This window comes from Musca domestica, unplaced genomic scaffold (genome assembly GCF_030504385.1).
Source record: "Musca domestica strain aabys unplaced genomic scaffold, Musca_domestica.polishedcontigs.V.1.1 20, whole genome shotgun sequence".
Taxonomy (NCBI): Eukaryota; Metazoa; Arthropoda; class Insecta; order Diptera; family Muscidae; genus Musca; species Musca domestica.
Window position 1 is genome coordinate 874,869 of NW_026712250.1, and position 15,383 is coordinate 890,251.

Here is a 15,383-nt window from a genome sequence, read left to right on the forward strand (position 1 = left end):
TTTTTTTAATTTAAGCAGCATTATTAATCGGAATTGTTTCAAATTTGGTATTTGAAGTTCGTAATGTATACTACAGCCTGTGAGAGAAAATTGTCTGTGCTGGTCCACGTCTTCGTATAACCCCCATATAACGGTACCTCCCCATATTCGGTCTTTTGCTGATTTCAACGACATTATTCAGCGGAATTGTTTCAAATTTGGTATTTGAAGTTCGTAATGAATACTACAGTCTAAGACAGAAAATAGGTGTGTCTGGTTACTCTAAAATTTGTAACAATTGTTACAAATTGTTACTGGAAGTCGTCTGTTAACCCGAAAGTTCTGCAAAAGAGAGCGGTTGGAGAGAGAAATTTTGACAGTTCTTTCAGTGAGAGTTTGCAAATTCTTGCTGGACAAATTTCTTCTTGCAATCACTTGCAACTCTTCTTCTTCTCATTCATCGACATTCAATCAGATGTTTTCTATTGTTTGTTTAGTTTCAATTTGAGAACAACGTAAAAGAATGTGAAAAAAGTAAATATTAATATGTAATAAGAAAATAAAAGACTATTTCCAACATTTTTATTTAAAAAACTTGTAAAATTAGTATTGCTTCCTTTGTTTTAATTCTCCTTATGGGGACAAATTGGTTTGTTTTGACAAATCAGCTGATTATTTGCAAACTTCTGCAGGAATACCGTCTGTTTACTTTTCGCATTTTCCTTGCAAAAGAGAATAAAACTACCTTACTCTCTCAGAAAGAAGTTGCTGGACAATTCCTGCTGGAAAAGTAACCAGACACACCTAATGTTGTGTACAGGCCCACGTCTTCGTATAACCCCCATATAACGGTACCTCCCCATATTCGGTATTTTGATGATTTTAGCGCCATTGTTTGCCGGAATTGTTTCAAATTTGGTATTTGATGTTCATAATGGATACTGCAGCCTAAGACAGAAAATTGTATGTGCAGGTTCACGTCTTCGTATAGCCCCTATATAATGGTAGCTCCTGATATTCGGTATTTTGATGATTTTAGCGACATTATTCATCGGAAATGTTTCAAATTTGGTATTTGAAGTTCGTAATGGATAATAAAGCCTATGACAGAAATTTATCTTTGCAGGTCCACGTTTTGGTATAGCCTCCATATAATGGTACCTCTCAGTAATCGGTACTTTGATAATTTTAGCTTATTCACTGAAATTTTTTCAAGTTTCGCTTTTGAATATTGCGATGGCTTATGACAAAAGTTGTCTATGCAGTTCCACGTCGTCGTATAGGCACTAATATAACGGCTACATTCTGTATTTGTAAGATTTTTACAGAATTTTTAACGGATTTTATTTTTATATATGACTTTAACATCACGTGTAATCAGGCCTTTAACAATTTTATAATAGCTTTAGTAATCCGTAGACTTAGGTGGAGTAGGACTGATTGGTGGATATATACTCTACAAAAGTCTTAAATACTGAGAAAATTTTCCTCAACAGCCTGAAAAGACTAAAACCAATATTTCCATTAGATCCTAGATTCTAGGACCTAGATTCAAAACAATCTTTATCTTAATCCAGTTTTTTAAAAAAAATAGCAAATTCCAAAAAGCTCTTTTCGCTAAAACATGTTCTCCATGACATAGCCTTGTTTTGAAAATATCCCCCTCATTTGTCGCCTTTGGCAGCAGACAATGTCATTTGTAAGGCTGCCCCTTAAATTAATTTGCCGATATTTCTTCCGTTTGCAAAACCTTTAACATAACGGAAATAAAATTTCACTTTCACCAGCAGTCGTTGGGGAAACGTGTCTGACAATGTGAAACATTTAAATCCAATTTGTGTTCGCTGTGAATGGCTACTAATTTAATTTAAGGTAATGTTATAGGTGCTTGGATATTGAAGAACAAGAAAATTGGTAAACATGTACAAGAGAAAAACAATATCTCATAATTTCGAATTTAAAATCAGTATTAGATGACGAAGTCAGCGTAATTCCAAATATAACAGAGGTAAGTTAGAATAAGTTACTTTCTACAAACGCGATTCAACTCAAGATGAAATAAGCACTAGGAAAGAGAGAATGTACTACAATAGCATACTTAATTTAGATTTTTATCCAATGTCAGAGTTTCAAATTGTGCTGTATTTTAGGGGGTTTATGTACTCATTATGGTTATATTGAACCAATCTAGGTATATTGAACGAATACTACGCATAGGCTCCAAGTCAATCTACTACAAAAATCCCGCGGCCGTGGCGTTATCCCACAATTTTTAGATTTTTAGACTTTTCAAAGATTACAACAAAATTTTATGGTTTCTATTGATTATCTTGTTAACTTGTGTGGTGGTCATGACAATTGGCCGCTAAAAAGACCTTGACATTGGTCTTCGGATATGGCTTCTTAAGTATTGACATTTTCGTAGGGAAAGCAAATAACAATTGTCCTACAAAACCATACCAATGAAGTGTCATTGAATTGCATTGCTTTTGCCAAACCGATAGACTATAACAATTGGAATTTGTGCATTTTCTTTAGCGATTCATTTCCATAGGTATGTAGAACAAAAACAAAAATTATGCTCTTAAAGAAAATCTTTATTTTATACTAACATAACAGCAATTTAACAATCGACTTAGGCACTACGAATCTTCTTGCGTTCCCGGTAGACACAATCCTTTTGAACTGTAAAAAAGAAATAGAAAATAAATTAAATTGCTTGTTTAACATTATAATAATGCTCTCGAATCTCAGACTGCTCATAAGTCAAATGATATGCCCTAGGTCAAATGTGGGTACGGTCAGAACCCAGGAAAATCATCAATCAAAAATAGCATTTTCAAGATTATGACGCGAAATTTTAAAACAATATTAAGAAGGAAAACGCGAACTACAATTTAAGCAATGAATTATTGAGTAAATGGACTACAAAAATTATGAAGCAGAAACCAACTCAGAGGTAATATGAGAGAGACTTTGTGGTTTATCAAATATAGTTATATTAGTAAAAGCACATACTTTGTTTTGCTGTCCTTTCAAAGGTTTTAAGTAGAAAAGCATAATCATAATATTGTCTAATACACAGGTATTTGTCATTTTTACGTTAATTTAATATAGACATCTAATCATATAATTAATAGTTTTTTCAAGACTTTGTCATAGGTCTATGTCTAGCCTAGTTTAAGATGTCCTTGCATATGAATTTACGAATTTTACAATAATTAGCTTGTGGGGACCTGAAAGTTCCTTATGTTATTTACACACTTATACAAGAGACTATCAGCAATTTAGGCTCGGGAACTCCCTGATTTAAAATATGTATATAACTTCTATTCTTCATTCATACTGTGTGTCGTATGGGATTTTGTGGGGTAGCCGGTGTTGGAATTTGTCCAGAGGGCCTTATCAAGGAAAACTAAAATATATAAAAGTAAATTTTATTGAATTCAGCGTATCTAATATCGAAAAACGAGAAACCCTAAAGCATCACAATGATACTCCCTACTGCCATAGTCGGTCCTAAAATCTTCTAACGTTGTACTATGCTTTACCAGATCCTCTATGGAGATTGTTGCATTACTACTTTAACTATTCTCTACAGCATATATTTTGAGTATATATTGACAGATTCCATTGCATTATACTCACTAAAAGGATCAAATCGTATGCATTCAATTTTGTCCGACAGTCTGTCGCGAACCGTATTGAACTTGTGGCCACTGACCACACTCTCAACGACAACCATGATGCGCCTGGAAGAAATAGTGAATTAAAATCAATGACGCCTAGGGAAAGGAATATATTCAACTGATGGAACATACTTGCTCTTGACTTTCTTCAACAAAATGTTTGTTAGGCGCATTTCGTTTATTTTGTTTTGTAACAATTATAACTATATAACTATTTTCACGTTCATACACGACTACTTATAGCAAGTTACCAATTACCAAGTTACCGGCTGTCGTTGCCACATGAAGTGGCAACAATTTCAAGTTATCTTGTCACCATTCTGTAGTAATTGCCCTTTATTCCTCCATTTCATCATCATATTCGTAAACACAAAGTCTTCCGATCTAGGGAACACTCATGTTGTCGGCCGTGCAGGTAGGGATAAGTAACTCGACTTTCGATTAATCGATGAACACGTCTATTCATTATCAATTAGTGCATTTTATATTGTGGTACATTTGCATCCACAATTTTCACTTCGCTAATGAAAAAAGAACAAAACGGAATTGAGTGATGAAGTTAAACAGTTAAAGAAGAAGTTAAAACAAAGAAAAAACAATGACCGCTAAAAGGGCTCTCCAAGCACAATTTTCTCTCAAGAAAACAGCTGCTTTTATAGACTTCTTCATATTAATCGGGTCAAGAATTGCTGTAATGTGACATTTTTTACTGTGATAACACTTTAAGATATCGAAAAAGTTTCAAAAGTAGTAGATTCTTACAGGTACTGGAACAGAGACACAATTAAAAATTGCATAAACGGATTTATGATGAAAAATAAAATTTCTGAAAATAATTGCCTGGTATAAATATGAGAGGCGAGTTCAAACGAGAACGATACAATTTGCAGCGAATAAATAAAATATAAATTAGATAAAAGGCAATACTAGTAGATTCTTGCATGTACTGGAACAGAGCTTATTTATGAGTAGCCTATTGTGAATGATTAACACACATCTCTCAACACTCTCATTCGTAAACAATGTCAAGTCGGCATTCTCCATTTGTCTTTCCCCACTATCCAATCACACGGAACGTTTTTTAAATTTGTGTGAAAACCACGTGCGACCGGGGACATCTTGGTAAATCCTTCCAAGCCTTCCACAATTCCACTGAAACATCATTATCCTAAGGTATGTAGCTAAAAATGGATCCATTTGCCGACCACGTCAATAAACAATTTGAAAAAATCAATTGTTTTGCCTCGAATTTCACCAAAACGTTTATTCCCATAGTTGATACAGCATTAAAGATGTCAACGGACGAAGGAGTCTCTGCATTCCAAGTATTTCAGGCAACAAAGCAGAATAAAAAGTTCAAAAACGCAAAGAAATCAACAAAATCTGTTGTACATAACACAAAGAAGCCAATAGCTAAGCCTGCAGGTGACAAGGAACACAATGTAAGTAAATCATCTAACAAGAAACAGAAACAGGAGAAGGAAACAAAAACAAAAACAAAAGCTACGGAGGCATCCTCAAAAGTTGGAACGAAAAAGCAATTAAACAAGAACAAGCAAAACGATGCTGGTAATCGTACAGAACAACAAAAGCAGCCCAAAACCAAACAAAAACTGCAGGATTATTTGGCCAAACAATTGGAGAATGATGTCGAAGTTAATTCCTCGGAAGATGACTTCGATAGTGATGATCTAGGAAGTGAGGAATACAGCTACACTGAATCTGATGAGTTCTCCAATGAGTATACCATTAACGAAAGTGGCAGTTTTTCTGAAGATGAAGAAATGCAGGACGAGGAGTCGTTTGAGAATGAGCTTCCAACAAAGAATTCTAGCAAGGATAATAGGAAACGTAAAAGTCCAGAACCAACGACTCAATCTAAAGCCAAGCCTTCGGAAAGTAAAATAAATGGCGAAGTATTACACGCCAAAAAGGCCAAAACCACAGATCGTAAATCTTTGCCAGAAACCAAAACTCAAAAACCTACAGGCACAGCTGATAACAATAATCGCAGAAAATCCATAGCTACATCCCAACAACTGAGAAAAGTTTCCATCACATCGGTAGATGTAAAACTTGAGCCGTTGTCTCCACCCCACAATGTCGCCAAAGTCAGCAGCATTGACGAAGGAAAGCGAGCCTTCCAATGGCTATTAAATCCCGTCTCAGTAGATGAGTTCTTCAAGAAGTATTGGGAAGCCAAGGCTTGCTTAATAAAACGCAAACAATCCAACTACTTTTCCCATTTGATATCTTTCGAGGCCATTGATGAAATGCTAATAAAGAATCATGTGGAGTTTACCAAAAATGTTGATGTAACATCATACAAAAATGGTGAGTACGGAGAGATCACAACGGAAAATTGTCAAACTAAAATTGTTATTTGTAGGGGTTCGTGAGACATTAAATCCCGAAGGACGTGCCATGCCTCCTGTCGTTTGGGACCACTATGGCCAAGGATGCAGCATTCGTTTGTTGAACCCTCACACCTTCTTACCTCAGTTGTTTACTCTGAATACAACCCTGCAAGAGTATTTCCATTGTTTGGTGGGTGCTAATGCCTATTTAACACCACCAAATAGCCAGGGATTTGCCCCACATTATGATGACATCGAAGCATTTGTGTTGCAAATTGAAGGACGTAAACGTTGGAAGTTGTATAAACCACGTTCCTCCGCCGAAATTTTGCCAAGGGAATCCTCTCGTAACTTCACACAAGAAGAAATTGGGAAACCCATTTTGGAAGAGGTGACTATGCTTGTTTTACCAGTTCTTAGATTACACGTTAACACATATTCTCTTCACACAGGTTTTAGAACCGGGCGATGTTTTATATTTCCCACGTGGTACCATTCATCAGGCCTGCACAGAGCCTGGCTATCACTCGCTGCATATTACATTGAGCGTTTATCAAAAACAATCATATGCAGATTTGTTTGAAAAAATGCTTCCCCTAATGATTAAGAAAGCCATTGCGGAAAATGTTGAAATGCGTCGAGGTCTACCTCTGAATACCTGGCACCACGCAGGCATTGCTTTCAGCGACAATACCACAAAAGAGCGAGTGGATCTGCAGAAGAAAGTCACACAACTCTTGCACAAGTGCATTAGGGATATGCCATTGGAGGATTTAGTGGATGCAGCGGTGGATCAAGTAGCCAAAAAGTTCCAACATGAAGCTTTGCCTCCCGAAATATTGCCTTCGGAACGGACACGTACTGTTTTCGGTTCACGCAATCACACCAATGAACGCGGCGAATGTGTTTGTGATTATGATATTGATGAGCGCACAAATGTTCGCTTATTGAGGGCTAATATCATGCGGCTGGTGGACGAAGAGGAAAAGATACGCATCTACTATTATTTGGATAACTCAAAAGAGTATTGTGAATATGAGCCCAATTTTATAGAAATCGAACCAATGGAGGCCGCCAGCGTAGAGGTTTTGATAAAAAGTTATCCGCAATACATTGGGGTCTCCCAATTGCCCTTGCCCAGTGATGATCAAAAGATCAATTTAGTTACGGCGCTGTGGGAGCGAGGTTTGTTAATGATGGAAAAACCATTTAAATAATAACTGAATTTGATTCCAACCGTATAGCTTATTCAAAAGTCTGTTAGAATCTAAGGTTTGTTAATTTTCCCCCATTTCAATTTGTTAATTAAAAATAAATATGTCCAAAGTCCTAAGTTAAACCATTTTAAATGTGAAAAAAAACAGTCGATTCGATTTCATTATTTATTTTATAGTTTTTTGCTTAATTGTATGACTATAAATGTTGTGATTATTTGGTAATGAATTTCTCAGAGAAACCATAATAAGTAAGAAGGAATTTTTACTTCGAAGGCAGTATGTTACTTTTTATAGGCTTGTTTAGCGATGGCACGCAAGAATTCGGCACTGTCGCCTGTTGCATCGACCATTCGACTCAAATGTCCTTGCGGATTTTGCAGCAAGGCATGAGGAGCATCATATTCAATTTTCCTGCCAGCATCCAGAACTAGAATGCGATCAGAATCCATTACAGTCTTCAAGCGGTGAGCAATAGTCAAAACAGTACATTCTTTGAATTCTTGGCGGATAGTCTTTTGAATTAATGAATCGGTGCTGAAATGTAGAATAGCATTTTTGTAAAAGTTGAGAATCTTTGGAATTTGTTTTAGCTTACTTTTCATCAACATTGGCTGTAGCTTCATCCAAAACTAAGATTTTGTTCTTGCGCAAAATAGCACGGGCCAAGCAGAGTAACTGACGCTCTCCAATACTAAAGTTATTGCCAGACTCTGCCACCTCATCCTCCAGACTTAGTCCATTGAGGCCGGCCTAAAGGTAAGAGAGGAATGTTTACTACGAATAGAAATTAAACAAAAAAATGTTACCTTTTCCAAAGCTGTAGTCAGTACTTTTTCTCGGCCGTAATACTGATTGAAGGGATCCAAATTGTATCGTATGGTACCCCTGAATAACACCGGTTGTTGTGGAATAACCGATATATTGGCACGCAAGATTTGCAAATCAATGTCGGCACAATTTTTGCCATCTATAAAAATGTTACCCTGCGAATCATAAAGACGGAACAATACCGAAATCAATGAAGTTTTTCCAGCGCCTGTACGCCCCACAATGCCAATTTTCCATGTCGGAGCTACAACTAAATTTAAATCCTTCAAAATAGGTTGGCCATTCTCTTTGTAGCGCAGTGAGACGTCGTTAAAGCGGATTTCTCCGGCTGATGGCCAATTGTCGGGAGTCAATTTATTGGCATTATTCTCAACATGATCTAGTTTGGTATATGCCAAGATCCTTTCGACACTTGTCATTTGTTGGAAAGCTTCGCCCAGTTGCCTTAGACCATATTGAACCATGCCAGTTAACATCATGGCCTGAGTAATAGCAAGGCCTACATTTCCACTGTAGGTTCCTGCAAATAACGCATTTTTGTTATGTCTACCATTTCAGTGCGCCAAGGGATACTTACCATAATTGAAAATGATAAATGAAAAGGTAACCGAGTTCAGGAGAATGCAAACATTGGCGGTGTCCAGCCACAAACCAAGAGCTGTGTTCGACGACAGTGTCAGGTGGTATGCAGCGCTGTGTAGATCTTGAAGTTTGTCAAATTCTTCAATCATGGTGTGCTGAAGATTCCGTGAACGTATGGTGGCCAAGCCACTCAGGCATGAGGAAACATGTGAGAATACTGGACTGCGACGTATACCCTCCAAGCGTTTGAGATCTTGTGAAGCGCGTAAATACAATTTTATTATGACGAAGTAAACCAGAGCGACTGCGCACATTGCCACCAAAACCATGGGATTAACTATGCAGATCACCACCAGGACGCCCAACATGACTAGAGCCAAGTGTGTGAATTCCGACATAAAACGGGGCAAGCTTTCATCCATGGCGCCCATATCTTTGGAGAAGCGATTCAAAATTCGACCCGATGGATTGGTGTCGAAGAATCGCATTGTAGCCTTGAGGATACTGGAAAACATGCGTTCGTGAAGAACTTTGGAGGCATGCATGCAAGTTTTCAAGAAGAGGTAACAACGCATAATAATCATCTAGAAGTAGCCATGAATAACCACGAATTAGAAAATGGTTACACCAAGAGAACCTTTTGACTTACAATAATCACAGCAGCTATGAGCACACTATAGATGATCAGGCAGAGATCTTGACTTATAGAAGTCTCCTGATTGAGATTGTCCATAAAGATGATTTTGGTGTAGATATTAACAAAGTAATCGGCACCACTGCAGATTACCTGAGACACAATCAATATCAGGGTAATACTCAAGAGACCGGCAATACTATTTCCAGCATGGAAATATTCCCACCATACAGAGGCTTTTACTGTGCCCTTACCCTGGTCTTCTGCTTCCACTTGGTCGGTCTCGGTGTTCAGATTGATTTGCTGTGAATAAAAAATCATATTTCATTGTTTTATCAAATTTATGCTTGGCTTGGATGCATACCGATTTACTACAGCCATTTTGCATGGGTTGTTTGGCATTTGCTGTAAGCTCTTCTTCCTTGGTGGGTTTTACTTCAGCTACACTGTCAACATCACTGCTACCCCAATTGCAGTCCGATAAACGGCCTCTCATCTCCTCAAAACAACCTGTAGCTGTTATCTTGCCATCTTCCACCAGAACAATGTAGTCTGCCTGGTCTAGGTACTGTATTTGGTGGGTTATTAAAATGCGTGTCTTATTCCGCAACAACAGCGAATTGGGGCCCATGACATTGTTGAAAATTTCACGACCTACGCGGGCATCCACAGCACTTAAAGGATCATCGAATAGATATATTGAAGCTTTGTTGTTATATACTGCCCTCGCTAAGTTTACACGTGCCTTTTGACCTCCCGATAACGAAGCTCCACCTTCTCCAACCAGGGTAGCATCGCCGCAACGCAATTGCTTAAAATCTTCGGACAAAGCACAAGAGTTAATGACCTTTTGGTAACGATCCATATCCTCTTCTTGGCCAAATATGATGTTACTCTTGACAGAAACTGGAAACAGCCAGGGTTCCTGGGAGGCATATGAAATTTGTCCATCGACTTTGACAAGGCCATTTTCACATTCCAGTTCATTCAAAATCACTTGAAAAATGGAACTCTAAAGGGAAGAATTTCGAATTTATTTAAGAATTGTTTGTTTATTAGTGTAGTGTCATACCTTTCCGGCTCCAACTGGACCTACAATGGCGCAAAGTCCATGCTTTGGAATCTGCAGACTTATATTGGCCAGAGTAATTTTAGCAGGTTCCCTTATGGGCAACAATTTTAAATCATCTTCACACATTTTAATTGACACCGATGTATCGGAATCATCCGTTGTGCTTGAATTCCAAGAAGCAGTGACATTTTCCAATTCTACAGCGTTGTGATGATGGGGTTGTTGGTGATGGCTCTTTGAGGTATTGATTTCCGCCTTTTCCTTGTGCATTAGGAAATTTTCAATGCGTTCGAGTGATGTAAACGCCTCTGCAGCAAATGAAATGCCCATGGGACAGAATATACCGGCAACCAATTGAAATACATGGTACAAATTTGCCATGGCAAATATGATGTCGGCCGACATTAGCGAACCCGATCCCAGTTGAACTGCAGCGACAATGGTGATAAACAAAGTTAAACGTTCCGGCAAAATCATGCTGCTCAAGTAGAAACTGCGCAAGTAAGCGGCACGACGGGTCTCCAGGATTTCCAGGCGTCTAGCCTCTTTCACTTCCTTTTCAAAAGATTTCTCCCAAGAGTACATTTTAATTACTTGTATGCCACGGATCAATTCATTCATTTTACTGATACGAGCGTCAGTGCGTTCGGCGATTCGTTGCCTCAATCTGGCTGTCCATTTGCTGAGACTCAGTTGCACGGGTATGGTTTGCAGTAGGAGGGCCACAACACCCACAATGGCTGCATAGCCTATATGAATCCAAATCAAATACCCAATGAGCACAGTTTGTATGGGTAATATCCAGAGATAGTGGGCAAAGACAAAACCAATATCCAGGCGATTTACATCATTGGATATTAGATTGACAATGTGACCCACAGAGATGTCTCCAGCTGTTTTCAATGATAGTTTCGAGGCCTACAGACAGAAAAACAAAAACAAATCAATTACTTTCATGCTATACCTCTGTGGAATGTACCCACCTTTCTAAAGATCAAAGAACAACAGGCTATTCTCATTTTGGCACCCATTCGTTTTTGTCTTTGATCCACATGATGATTTATAAAACAACCAAACATAGTTAGACCCACCAGAAAACCGCCCAGACAATAAGTGTTGTGCCACATCCATGACATATAGGTCCAGACCCTTAGTTGAATGTTGTTGTTTGATTGAATGGTATCGATGCTAGGGTCTGTTGAATTTTCCATTGAGACATTAGAATCTTTCGAAGGATCTTGGTAGGCATTTGGCAGCTCTAAGAGGAGTTGAGCCAAAAACAAAGGAATAAGAGACCTGTTGGATAGACAACGTTACTATGTGTTACTTGGTTTGGACTCATATTTCCTTACTTCAGCATTATGTAAAGAAAACAAACGATGCCATCGGTAACGGCCAGCGGCCAAAAGGTCCTCCACACTGCCTTCCTCAGTTTAGGTTTACGCTTGGATTTCTTGGACTTTTCTAATTCTATAAACCAGTTCCTAAAATTGTTTACATAGTGTAATGAATATAAAGCGTATATTAAGTGTATTGGAAAGTAACTTACTTTTCTAATTTATCGCCTAGAATTCTAGATTCATCGTCTGGCAGACATTGGGGTAGATCGTCCTCCTTCAGGCCATTTTTACAGCCCTTATACATCAATGGAATTATCCATGTGAAGAAAAGCTGAGACAAAAACCCGGCCTTTGCGCGAGGATTCACCTCCTTGGGTTTTGCGGTGTTGTACATTTCGAGGATTTTCTAAAGAAAATAATTACTTTTTTTTTTAATTAATAAACCTATTCAAACATAATATTAATCTAAGATTTGAATGTTGAGTAGTTAGGGAAAATAAGTAAATTATACTTTAATCTTAATTATACTAATAATCTTAATTCTCATAACGGCTATATCAAATAAATTGCATTTGAATTCAAAATGTTGTTCCATTTTAGAACAATTGTTGAAATTGGTTTTAAAAACCATTGTTAATCAATAAACCACCACCCCTCCTTTATCTTAGCCATATTCGAAGCAAAGAAAGGGTATCTCCCGAAGTTTGCTTTGAATGATGTGTGTGGGCTTGTGGATCATAAAACTGAATCAGCTTTTACAAACTTCGCGTCGATACCGCAAAACAAATGCTACAGTAGTACAAATAAAATTTATTTTTTTTCTTCAAAATTTGATATCTAAAAAGCTTTTAAAGACGGAGATAGTTCTGGCGTGGTATTAAGTGTAACAGCTAGCAAAGTTGGAATGCTCCACCATATGGTATAGATTTTTTGCACATAGGGGAATGCCAATTTTCAAATATTTGTGGACCGACCGGGCTGTGGATCGGCCTTTGCGCAAGGATTGACCTATTTTGGTTTTGGGATGTTGAGTAGTTAGGGAAAGTAAGTTAATTATACTTTAATCTTAATTATGTAAGGCTCGTAATTGCATTTGAATTCAAAATGTTGTTCCATTTTACAACAATTGTTTAAATTGGTTTTAAAAACCATTGTTAACCAATACACCACACATTTATTATCTTAGCCATATTCGAAGGAAAGAAAGGTTATTTCCCGAATTTTGCTTTAAATGAAGTGTGTGGTCGTGTGGAGCATAAAACAGAATCAGCTTCTATAAACATGTCTCATCGATACCGCGGAACAAACGCCTCTATATTATAAATAATATTTATTTATTTTTTTCTTTAAAACAATTCAAGATTTGATATCTAAAATAACTTTTAAAGACGGAGGAAGTTGTGGTGTAGTAGTAAGTGTAACAGCTACCAAAGTTAGAATGCTCCACCGTATTGTTTGGGATTCACAGAATAGCAACAATTTTTCAAAAACAATTTCTTTATATCTTTGCGCAAAGGGGAATACCAATTTTCAAAAATTGCTAGGGAATAATTTTTACAGATTGTGGTGCTTTTGGCGTTGACTAGATTTTCCTTTGAATATAACATTAATGAAACGCGTTTCGTTGTTCACATTGCCCCAGCTAAGGAAGATATGCGTGTATTTAGCTACTTATCTTCACAGATGTAACGTTGCATGTATTTGTTTTCAGTTTTTATTTAAATTCTCAATTGTTACTCATAAATGTCTAGACAACTAAGTTATCAATTTAATCTTTAGGAATCAAATATCAGCAAATTACCTCTTTTGTAAGCCGCACAACTTTTAAATACAATTTAAGAAGACTTTCTTTCGAAATTCAGTCACCGATATCTTTTTTTAAATATTCAATATCTTTGTATTTTTCTTCGTTTAGTAGATTCGTTTTTTGTTTACCGCCACCAAAGCCAAGAGCGCCAACAGACACTGAGGCGCCAACAACAATTCATTTGCTCTGTAACAATCTGTGTGTGCTCCTGACGTTTCGCCACCTTCTCCAAACAAATCATTTATAGTTTGAATTTGTATTAGACTCTTTATTTATCACTTGACTATTATTATATTATGTTTGTTTAAATAGTTCAATTAAATTTGATTTCTTTGTTTTTGTTGTGTTCTTTTGATGTGAAATCACTTTCTTCTGCTCGTACACGACTGTCACGACAGTAGCGATGATTTGCTTGGATCGGCAAATTCTTATTCGTTGTACCCACCGTTTGAAAATAACCAAGCATTGCATTTTGCCTTGGTTTATATAGGGTACGGCCGGCTACATGGGGATCATCCCTACATTTACTCTCGTTATAGCATTGTATGGAGGTTGTTTCCCCCTATTCTGTTCTGTCGCACAAGTATCCGAGAGGAATGTGTATTCTTTGATAGGTGATCGTAGTTCTGGGTTGTTCTCTTACTAAGAGGGTTCTACCCTTATTTTATATATGTAAGAGAAGCTAGATTCTAATCACATTCGTAGAAATTCGAAAATATAGCGGGGATTTCCGATAAACATATAAATGTTTCAAAATAATAAAGCATATAAATAATCAATCATAAGATAAGTAATTATGTGCATACATGACATGTATTGTAAAAAACTAAAATAAAAATGAAAACTTGGGGGTTTCCCCCGCAAAGAGGGTTCTACACTTAATTTATATAAATGTAAAAAAGACAAGAGATTCAGATTTTATAAAATTTATAAAAATACAAACATTTAGCAGAAAATCATTTAATTTAATCATTTTCAACATAAAAACATTTTAAACGGTTGTTAATCTGAAATCGTAAGGACGTATTTATCAGAATCAGTCAGAATTTCATTAACCAGGGCCTCAATTCTTGTTCTATGAAAATGTAAAATGAAAATTTTTTATAAAGGAAAGAAATGTCAAATGATAAATTTTATAAAGGATTTTTTTTTTCATTTCATATTTTCATAAAACAAGAATCCAGCCCCAGTTATGTAGGATTTATCGCAGAGTCGGGCCTCCGTCATTATTGCAAAACCCTTTAGAGATTACCAAGTTTCTTCCGCAAAATGTAATACTTTTTATTAAAAAAAGTCTAATGGTTACCGAGGCAAAATTACAAATACAAGTAAATGAGGTTGAGATTAAAAAATAAAAGTAAACCATCTTCGTTGAAAAGATGTAAAAAAGCCATTCGGTTTACAAGAATTTGCTAGGACCAAAGCATATTTATATAAGTTATAGGCAAATAACATTTAAAATAAATTGTCGATGAATAACTTTCAATAAATGGGTGCTTTAAACATTTTTTGACGTCTATACTCATTTTAAAAATAATCCTCAATAAAAGAGCGAAAATTTTTTCAGAATAGCAAAATATAATAACTCGAAACCCTTTTTGAAATAAGTTTTTAAAATTATTGAACAGACCATATACAATTTTGAACACCTATTTTAAAAAAAAAGTCGAAAAACTGGCGAATATATAGACAACGGAATGTTGTTTTTTTTATCTAGATGGCTCCCATAAATGCACTCACCGCTTACATCGAAAAAATCGAATCAGCAGATGTCGTCTATGTAGTTTCAGGGGTATGAGCATGGTACAATAAAAAGGTAAGGTAGAGCTAACAGCTGATTACAATTTTTTTCTGCCAATTATTTTGAAAAATGAAAAA

The 15,383-nt window shown here is 36.6% G+C and overlaps 3 protein-coding genes across 5 annotated transcripts; 1 reads left to right on the top strand and 2 right to left on the bottom strand.

The window, feature by feature from the left end:
- Nucleotides 1–2,555: 2,555 nt before the first annotated feature.
- On the bottom strand, nucleotides 2,556–3,959 carry LOC101891569 (large ribosomal subunit protein bL33m). The gene is made up of 3 exons (XM_005177307.4): nucleotides 3,801–3,959; nucleotides 3,628–3,731; nucleotides 2,556–2,664 (listed from the first exon to the last, which is right to left on the bottom strand). Exons 1-3 carry the CDS (start codon nucleotides 3,839–3,841, stop codon nucleotides 2,615–2,617), a joined length of 195 nt encoding a protein of 64 aa, XP_005177364.1. The 5' UTR covers nucleotides 3,842–3,959; the 3' UTR covers nucleotides 2,556–2,614.
- A 733-nt stretch (nucleotides 3,960–4,692) lies between these two features.
- LOC101891741 (bifunctional lysine-specific demethylase and histidyl-hydroxylase NO66) lies at nucleotides 4,693–7,358 on the top strand. 2 transcript variants are annotated; one of them, XM_005177308.4, is made up of 4 exons: nucleotides 4,693–4,841; nucleotides 4,944–6,002; nucleotides 6,058–6,416; nucleotides 6,478–7,358. In XM_005177308.4, exons 2-4 carry the CDS (start codon nucleotides 4,961–4,963, stop codon nucleotides 7,240–7,242), a joined length of 2,166 nt encoding a protein of 721 aa, XP_005177365.2. In that variant the 5' UTR covers nucleotides 4,693–4,841; nucleotides 4,944–4,960; the 3' UTR covers nucleotides 7,243–7,358. The 2 variants fall into 2 exon arrangements, with proteins under 2 accessions (XP_005177365.2, XP_019895719.2); XM_020040160.2 differs by lacking the exon at nucleotides 4,693–4,841 and having other exon boundaries at nucleotides 4,849–6,002.
- A 35-nt stretch (nucleotides 7,359–7,393) lies between these two features.
- On the bottom strand, nucleotides 7,394–13,942 carry LOC101891911 (ATP-binding cassette sub-family C member 4). 2 transcript variants are annotated; one of them, XM_005177309.4, is made up of 11 exons: nucleotides 13,500–13,942; nucleotides 11,908–12,104; nucleotides 11,711–11,842; nucleotides 11,342–11,654; nucleotides 10,359–11,276; nucleotides 9,651–10,298; nucleotides 9,302–9,589; nucleotides 8,648–9,236; nucleotides 8,049–8,590; nucleotides 7,838–7,992; nucleotides 7,394–7,776 (listed from the first exon to the last, which is right to left on the bottom strand). In XM_005177309.4, the coding sequence occupies exons 2-11, from the start codon at nucleotides 12,090–12,092 to the stop codon at nucleotides 7,524–7,526; spliced, it is 4,023 nt and encodes a 1,340-aa protein (XP_005177366.2). In that variant the 5' UTR covers nucleotides 12,093–12,104; nucleotides 13,500–13,942; the 3' UTR covers nucleotides 7,394–7,523. The 2 variants fall into 2 exon arrangements, with proteins under 2 accessions (XP_005177366.2, XP_011296481.2); XM_011298179.3 differs by having other exon boundaries at nucleotides 11,908–12,120.
- Nucleotides 13,943–15,383: the final 1,441 nt, after the last annotated feature.